We start from the raw sequence: 9,320 nt of genomic DNA, 5'->3' as shown, positions 1-9,320 counted from the left end.
AGTTCAGCTGAAGCGTTTTCCCTCGACCTGCAAGCACTTTTTTTAGTCCTCAAATTTCCCCTAACGTTTTTGCTCGGGGTCCATCTTTTAGCAAACGGTCACTGTGTGAGAAGGGCGGGGGGGGTGGCTGTCACGCCGCCGGGGCACGAACATGCCCCCACAAACCCTTCCCCCGTGCCTGCGCCTTTGCAAGGGACGTGTTTTCCTTTAAGAGTTAAGAAACTTGAAACCTTGTTTGCGCAACAATCAGTGCAGCAGAGAGCCGCCAAAGTGTCTAGACTGGCACATGATGGGAGGCAGCCAATGACTCCAGTTCTCTCCTAGGGGGCCCTGTGTGTGTTTTAGAAGAACAAAAAAGAGAGAGCGAGGGAGAGCGAGAGGGAGAAGGGGGGAAGAAAGAAAGGCTCAGTGCTGTTTAAACAGACCCCATCGCAACACAGCCAGCAGAAGTCACTTTCTGGGGTGGGGGCTGCTCCAGGACCATATTCCAGGCGTTCCAACGTGCAGGATAGTGGATTGGATTTTGTGTGTGTTTTGTTTTCCTTTAATTAAGGATTTCCAGCCGCTCTCTCCGGGATATTTACAATTTCCATTCATGTGTTGAAACGTGCGTGGGTTTGGTTTTGTTTTTTTAAAGGGAAATAACTCCAAGTCTAGGACCTGGTGCAAGTTTACTGATCCAGAGCAGCCGTTTCGGATTTGCCACCTCTCCCCTTTTACTGGTTTAATGGCAAAGAAACACAGTTGATGGGGCTAGTTTTCAAGGAAGGATTTTTGTTTGAGAAGCAGCAGGCGCCTCTGCCTGTGACCCTCCGGCTGCTTTATCTTTGGCTGTAAATTGCTAGTCGATGTAGGGCATCTCCTGCGCGTTTCCCGGGCCAGCCGCTGCAAGGGAGCGTTGGCAGGCGACCCCCCCAGTGTGCGTCGATGTAGCCCCCCGCGGCGCCTTCTCGGCCCTTTCTTCCTCCCCTCCCCGCAGTCTCCCCCATGTTGCAGCCCTGTTGCAATCTATCGGCGATTCGCTGTGCAAGGCTTTTGCACGGCGCTGCGAGGGGCCGCCGCTCCATGCGTGGTGGCGGTCGCGGGGCTTGCGCCGGGGAAGGAGCGGGCATCAAATAAAAAGCCAACCCCCCACCCCCACGATTACCAGCTCCGAGCTGTCGTATGTTCAGGTCCAAACGCTCAGGTCTTGTGCGGCGACTTTGGAGAAGCCGCGTCATCCCGGACAGGGAAGGGGCAGATGGGAGCGCCAGGCAGAGCCATGAGCACGGTGCGGGCACCAGCCGCAGCAAAACCCCGGAGAAAAACCCCTCCTCGGAAATCCGCCCGGTAACCCGCACCCTGGCGAGGGAGCCCGCGGAGCTGCGCGCCTGGGAGCCGGGCCGGGGGAGCCCCACGGCGGAGCGGGACGGGCCCCGGGGCGGCCCCCCCGGGCAGCGGCGGCAGCAGCAGGAGGACGGGGAAGAGGCGAGCCCGTGGCGGGCGCAGGAGAGCGAATGCGAAACAGTGACTTGCTGCCTCTTCCAGGAGCGGGAGCCCGGCAGCCCCAGGCCCGCGGGCGCCTCCTCCCGGGACAGGGCGCGGCGGGCTGGCGGCTTCCCGCCGCGAGCCCCCCCGGAGCCCCGCAGCCGCGAGGCGCGGTCCCGGCTGCTGCTGCTGGAGCAGGAGCTCAAGCCCGTCACCTACGCGCTGCTGAAGCGGCTGAAGGAGCGGGCGCTGGACAGCCTGGTGGAGGCGGTGGAGTCCCGAGGGGGGCTGCCCAGCGGCTGCGTCCTGGTCTCCCGCGCCGAGCTGCGCCTGGGGGGCCAGGCGGCGCCCCCGCAGCTGCTCCTGGGCAGGCTGTTCCGCTGGCCGGACCTGCAGCACCCGGCGGAGCTGAAGCCGCTGTGCGAGTGCCGGAGCTTCGGGCTGGCCGACAGCCCCACGGTCTGCTGCAACCCCTACCACTTCAGCAGGCTCTGCGGGCCAGGTAAGGCGCGGCCCCGCCGAGCTCTGGGGAGCGGGGGCGGGGGGGTCCCCCGGGGGGGGCTGGGAGACATTTCACACCCACCCGGTCTGGGAGCCCTAAGCCTGCCAGGCCCCAGCCTGAGAGCAGGGATCGCGCCCGGTCCAGCTGCGGGGAATGGCTCGGAGAGAGCCCGACTTCGAAGCCAGGTGCTGGGGAGCCCTCCTCTAAAGCCCCCGCTTGGATTAATCGCTCCGTACGATGCGAGTTTGAATACAGATGGTTGCTCAACCCGGGTGCACCTGGCGGGCTGGCTAGGGCTGCAGGGCTGGGTCAGTTTTTATTCGTGTCTGTCCTCTTCCACCCCACCCCCCAAGTACAATTCTTTGCAGGGTTTTTGTTTTGTTTTGTTTTGTTTTAACCATGAGCAAAATCTGTCAGAGCCGCAATAATTTGCACTTGAATCTGATGCCCTTTAAGAAGACCTCGATCCAAAATGCCTCTCACTGGTGCATTAAGGACCTAAAGCCTATGTAGGCTTGAGAGTTAAGGGGAAGATGCAAAGATGCATAAAGGCCTATGCAAGCCAAAAGCCCTAAAGCCGAGAAAATTGGCACCACCACCTTTTTGCTCCTATTTCAGTCCCCTTTTTGGATTAGATAGTAGTTTTCTGTGTAGGCAGCCATCAGGAACTATTCAGCCCCAGGAGTTTGTTTTTTTCATAAAAAGGAAAGATGGTCTGATTGGTGAGTTAGGTGTTTCAAACAACCAACACGAAAGTGGGAAGGAATATTTTAGTTCTAGCAACACCAGGAGCATCATTTTCTGTTTTAAGATTATTTGTAGCCTGGTTTAGGTTTAAGATGATATAACGCTCTTTGGAGCCCATCACATACGTTTTAGAAGCCTGTGTTGAAATGGAGCTGTTGATAATCCACAATGGGAGAGTGCTCAGCAGTGCAGTGCAGTGTCTGGTGTGGGATCTCCAAACCTCTTGCAGTTAAACGCCTTGACACTTTCTGTGTAGTAGCTGTTTAGCCCTAGCCTTGCTGGACTGGGTTTTAGGAAGGCGCAGAACCTTTTCCCGTGCGCATAGCATGTTGTACCTGTGTCTGTATGTCAAGTCTGAACTTCCTCCCGATCCTCTCTGCTTTGGTGTAGTCTGTGAATTGCACCATTGTTTCCAAGTGGAGTCAAGGAAACACTCTTAATACGCAGCCAGCCAGTTGATGTTATGAATCGTATTTTCCCACCCATTCAAGGAGTTTGAGAATGCCTCAGTGCACTGGAACTGCGTGTGCATTTTCAGGCAGCCCGGCATAGACACCCCCCCTGCAGCCTCCGTCTCCCTTCTAGTCTGGCAGGGGCGCTTCTTTCCCTTGTGCAAAGGCCGGTAGGAGGCACTAGTGCAGAGGGAGGAAGAAGGCTGCTCTCAATTGCTGCTGCTGCTAAAATTGTGAGCTCCACAGAAGCCACCCAGGGCACCAGTAATAGGTCTCAGCCCCAGCCCCCCTGCACCCTGCTGGTCTGCACAAGCCACATGACACAACAGGCAAGTGAGTTCTGCTGGCCCGGGGCAAACGTGGCAAGCTCTGGGATCTTGCTGAGGCCCATTTCACCTGCTCCCCTGGTGCTGCTCCACCTACTTGCCGAGATCTGTTGTTTTTGTCCCCCAGGGGCACAGCTGGCCCAGTAGCATGTGTGTGTTTAGGCAGGGAGGGAGAGGTAGCAGCCAGTTGGGGCAATAGACCCTACACGAGGCAAAACCCATGATGAGTTTGTAGCTTTGATCTACTCCGTTTGCTGTTCACTTTTAGGCATTACACAGCCGGCCAGGCAGCTCCCCGGAATGAATTAACCCCCAGCACTGGAGTTTGCCTGTGTGAGGATGAGGGATTTATAAACAAGGGGGGAGGATCAAAGAGGCCCCAGGGCTCCCAAAGCTGGAGAAGGTCCCATACCCCGTGCCCGTCACCCCTTTTCGAGCCAGCCCTCCCCAAAGGGAGCCGGCAGCCCCCCTTTCAGAAGGCGGCTGGGCTCTGGTTGCATTGCGCACATAGCTGGCACTCATTGATGCGTGGCTTGATAAGGCTCTGTGTAATTTCTGTCATTGAGGGAGACAAACTGGACTTTTCCTTGGGCTCCTTCTCCAAACATGCTTTTAAAAAGACATCTGAAAGAGTGCCCCCCCCTCGTCTTTGCCCTCCCCCCATTTTGAGACAGCAGGAAAACTTCCAGGGCGGTGTATTTGCTGAGATCAGTGCTTTGGAGATGGCTGTGCTCATTTAAAAGGTGCCTGCCTTGCACCCAACAGATCGGAGACATGTTTCATGTCTGTGGATGGACATTTTTTAGAAATACTTTAATCACGAATACAACTGATGTTGTTAAAGCCCCTTCTCCCAAAAGCCTCCATGGTCTAGGAGTGAACCCCAGTCTCTTTGCTTCCCCATTTGTTATTTTGCTGTAATTATAGTCACAAAATGACTATTATCTAAATCACACTAAAGGAGACACAGCTTCTAAGTGACTGTAGAAGGCAGGCTAGAAAAACATAGGTTTGCTGAAGCAAAGAATACAGGAATTAAAGAGACAAAAACTTTTCTTTTATTTGGCCCGGCATTATCCCCTTTGAATTGAGATCAGTTTCAAGTTGTGCTTAAAAAGCCCTTTTTTCCTACGGAGGGTCCCCCTCTGCTATTTAGGTGAAGAAGTGGTGATAATATGCAGTTTGCATATTGCTGGCGCCAGTCTGACTAGCTGTTTATCTGACTGACTGGGGATCTAGGCAATTACTGCTGCCTTTCTTAAAGCTGCAGTGACCCCTTTTTTAACTTCTTCCAGCCAGCTTAGGCTTTATGGGTGGGGGAAAGCACATACTCCTTTGTGATCGCTGTTTTAGTGCAAAGAAAACCTGGCAGAGTGAACCAAATAGCCCACCCTAAATAATGGAGGTTAGTTATCCATTTTCTGTGTAAAAATACAGGGTGAGAATAGAAGAATGAAAGAGATCCCAAGATGGAAAGTCCTGACCAAAGAAAATTCTTAACTTTCACGTAGTGTGAAGTTTCTTGAGGTTCATTAGCTCATGCATAAATGCTGTTTTAGTTTTGTTATGAACAGAAATCCCGAAGGACATTAAATATCATGTTAATGTTCCTTTTTCTTGAGAAGAGCTTTTATTTTATTTATTTATTTTGCAAGCAGAAATCCTGTTTCGTTCTGTGCCATTTTTTTTGGTAAGAAACGACCGTATTTTATGCAGAGAACTAATGCAGTGCTTTCCCCAGAAAATTATTAGGTGCCTGAACCTGAAATCACATTTTAATTGTAGCAGATGTGTATTTACATTTACCTTCGAGAAGGCTACATCTGTAGAAATTTACAAGTTCCTTTTCTATGTAAAAGCTTTCCAAACAATGTAAGAATTAAAACCACAAAGAAACAGCACAGCTCTTAACTGTCTTTTTTATCATTTTCATACTGCCAATTTGTGTTGGGACCCACCCACTTGGGGCTGGATTTTGCTCCCTTTGAGGGCAATCTGGAAATGAGAATCAGTAAGAGTTGGATCTGGCCTTGATGCCCTTTGTCTATCTGCCTACTCTAGATTCTGTCGTGTGTGTTCACCTCACCATCGTATACCCAACCCTTTATCACTAGGTTTACAGTGTAACTAGCAGAAGGGTGTGAACATGCGATCTGTGCTATGACAGAGGAAATCTAGTGCAGTGATAGGTCTGTTTTTAGAATATAAGAGGTACATTTTGCAGACACAACTAATGCAATTAGATCCCATTCCTTCAGAATCACCACAGTCTGGAATGTTGGCTACTTTTTTTTGTGCTTTGAAGCTCTTAAATACTTGGGAGAAAGTGGTCTTGGCTGTGCAGAGCCTGTGCACTGGAGCAGAGTAAGAGAATTGTGTGCTCTTGTTTTATTATGGTTACTGGTGCCCATTTCAAGATGTGGGACCTTTCCTCTCTGCAGAAGCAGTAAATGACTGCAGTCCAAATCAAAACCATCACGCTGTGGAGATTGAGGTTATTAATAAAGTAATCCAAACTGAGCTGCAGATAGGTGAGGGAGTCATTGTGTTGCCAACACCGTTTGTTTTCAGGTCACTCTAGAAAACTGAAGAACACATGCTAATCTCAATAATCGGGGTGGGGGGAACGTCAGGCCATTGAATTTTAAGCAGAACTCCTCATTGAAGCCAGTGGGAATTTCTGCTTAACGGGAATTAACTGATATGACCCTGCCAACAGCACTTGGCTCTCACATTTTAGAATGTTACATTCTTGAAAGCAAATTTATATAACAAAAAAACGAAAGAACATAAGAATGACCCTTGTGGGTCAGTTTATCAAGTGATCCATCCCCTGTCATGCAGTCCAAGCCTCTGGCAGTCAGAGGTCTAGGGATACCTAGCGCATGAGGCTGTGTTCCTGACTATCTTGGCGGATAGCCATTAATGGACCTCTGTGAACTTACCTAATTCTTTTGTGAACCCAGATATACTTTTGACTGTCACAACATCGGCAGCGAGTCCCACAGGTTGACTGTGCATCACGTGAAGAAAAACTTCCTTTGTTTTTAAACCTCCTCTCTATTAATTTAGATGGGTGACCCCCTAATTCTTGTGTTATGTGAATGGGTAAATGACACCCAGTTTCTCCTCACCATTCGTGATTTTCTAAACTTCTATCATATCCCCCATTAGTCTTCTCTTTTCTAAGCTGAACAGTGCCAGTCTTTTTAATCCTCCAATGGATGCTGTTCCATACCCCTAGTCATTTTTGTTGCCCGTCTCTGTACCTTTTCCAGTTCTAATATATTTTTTGAGATGGATTGACCAGAACTGCACGCAGTATTCAAGGTGTGGATGTACCATGGATTTATATAATGTCATTATGATATTTTCTATCCCTGTCCTAATGGTTCCTCACATTCTGTTCGCTTTTTTGATTGCTGCTGCACATTGGGCAGATGTTTCCAGAGAACTACCCACAATGACTCCAGGATCTCTTTCTTGAGCGGTAACACCTAGTTTAAATCCCATCCTTTTGTCTGGATGGTTGGGATTATGTTTTCCAATGTGCTTTATTTTGCATTTATCAACACTGAAGTTCATCTGGCATTTTGTTGCCCCAGTCACTCAGTTTTATGAGATCCCTTTGTAATTCTTTGCAGTCTGCTTTGGACCTAACTATCTTGAGTAATTTTATATTATCTGACCTCATTGTTTACCCTTTTTTCCAGATCACTTATGAATATGTTGAACAGCACTGGTCCCACTGCAGATCCTTGGGGGACCCTGCTATTTACCTCTCTCCACTGTGAAAACTGACCATTTATTCCTGGCCTTTGTTTTGTATCTTTTAACCAGTTACTGATCCATGAGAGGGCCTTCCCTCCTATCCCATGACTGCTTACTTTGTTTAAGAGCCTTTTGTGAAGGACCTTGTCAAAACCTTTCTAAAGGTCCAAGTACACTATATCTACTGGATCATGCTTGTCCACATGTTTGTTGACCCCTCAGAGAATTCAGATAGATTGGCAAGGCATGAGTTCCTTTTATAAAAGCCATGTTGACTCTTCTCCAACATATTGTGTGTGACAATTCTGTTCTTTACTATAGTTTCAACCAATTTGCCTGGTGCTGAGGTTCGGCTTACCTGCCTGTAATTGTCAGGATCGCCTCTGGAGCCTTTTAAAAAAATCAGCATTATATTAACTGTCCGCCAGTCATCTGGTACAGAGGCTGATTTAAGTGATAGGTTAAATACCACAGTTAATAGTTCTGTGTTTTCATGTCTGAATTCCTTCAGAACTCTTGGGTGAATCCCATCCGGCTGTGTTGACTTACTACTGTTTAATGGATCAACTTGTTTCAAAACTTCCTCTATTGACACCTTAGTCTGGGACAGTTCCTCGATTTGTCACTTAAAAAGAAAGGCTCAGGTGTGGGAATCTCCCTCACATCCTCTTCGGTGTAAAGAATTCATTTAGCTTCTCTGCAATGGCCTTGTCTTCCTTGAGTGCTCCTTGAGCACTTCATCTTCAAGTGGCCCCACTGATTGTTGGCAGGCTTCCTGATTCTGATGTCCTTAAAAACAATTTTGCTGTTAGTTTTTATGTCTTTTGCTAGCTGCTCTTCAAATTCTTTTTGGCCTGTCTGATTATACTTTTACACTTTACTTGCCAGAGTTTATGTTCCTTTGTATTTTCCTCAGTAGGATCTGACTTACAATTTTTAAAAGACTTGTTTTTTACTCTGTTGTTTAGCCATGGTAGCAATTTTTGTGGTCCTCTGTTTTTTTTTAAGTTTGGGGTATACATATAGTTTGACTCTCTTATGGTGTTTTTAAGAAATAGCCATGCAGTTTGCAGGCATTTCACACTGTGACTGTTCCTTTTAATTTCTTTTTAACTAGCCTCCCCTTTTTGAAGTTAAATGTGGTGTGTTTCTTTGGTATTTTCCTCCCTACAAGGATGTTAAATTAAATTACATTATGGTTGCTATTACCATGAGGTTCAGCTCTGTTCACCTCCTGGGGCACATCCTGTGTGCCACTTAGGACTGAATCAAGACTTGCCCCTCGTGGGTTCCAGAACTGGCTGCTCCAGAAAGCAATCATTAATGGGTCTAAAAATGTTATCTTTTCATTCGGTCCTGAGGTGACAGTCAATATGGAGATAGTTGAAATCCCCTATCACTGGGTTTTCTCTTTTTGTAGCCTCTCTAATCTCTGAGCATTTCACAGTCACCGTCACCATCTTGGTCAGGTGGTAGGTAGAATATCCCTACTGCTATAGTCTCATTATTCAAGCCTGATCCATTAAAGAAAAGTCTGACCAATTAAAGGGCATTATCGTACAGCCATTATTGTCTTGAGTAGTCCTTATCTATGCAAGTGGTCCAACAGCTACGTAGGTGGCCCTGATTCAAAAAAGCATTTAAGCACATGCTCAACTTTAAGTCAACTGTCAGTAGATCTACTCCTGTTTAAAGCTAAGCACATGCTTAAGTACTTTGTTGAATCAAGGCTAGTGTAGTGTTGCTAGATTGGATAACATGCCATTATGGTAGGCTATTACTACGGACCTTTTATTCTATCTAGGAAGTTATAGGGACTGACCTAAATTGCGTAATTTACGTTGCTGTGAATGAGATCAGAATCTGGTCGTAATGTTTTCTTTTATGTCCTAAGATAGTGCCTTTTTATTTATGCTATGCAGTTTCTTAGTCTTTGACACAATATCCAGTGAATTCTTGGTAAACCCATGTTTATGTTTTGAAACAGGACTATTTTAGACAGATGACCTGGTGATAAAAGCCAGGCTTTTCAAAAGGGACTGATGATTTTGGGTA

At 47.8% G+C, this 9,320-nt stretch overlaps 1 protein-coding gene across 1 annotated transcript in view; it reads left to right on the top strand.

The window, feature by feature from the left end:
- Positions 1-273: 273 nt before the first annotated feature.
- The window catches only part of SMAD6 (SMAD family member 6), a 74,566-nt gene continuing 65,519 nt past the window's right edge, over positions 274-9,320 (top strand). Inside the window, exon 1 of the mRNA XM_044980724.1 lies at positions 274-1,969. Coding sequence (XP_044836659.1) covers positions 1,165-1,969 — 805 coding nt within the window. The 5' untranslated portion in view covers positions 274-1,164. The remainder of the gene's footprint in view (positions 1,970-9,320) is intronic.

This window comes from Mauremys mutica, chromosome 11, assembly GCF_020497125.1.
Source record: "Mauremys mutica isolate MM-2020 ecotype Southern chromosome 11, ASM2049712v1, whole genome shotgun sequence".
In the NCBI taxonomy this organism is placed as follows: domain Eukaryota; kingdom Metazoa; phylum Chordata; order Testudines; family Geoemydidae; genus Mauremys; species Mauremys mutica.
Note: the sequence above shows the minus strand (reverse complement) of the source record. Positions and strands in the feature narration are given on the sequence as shown.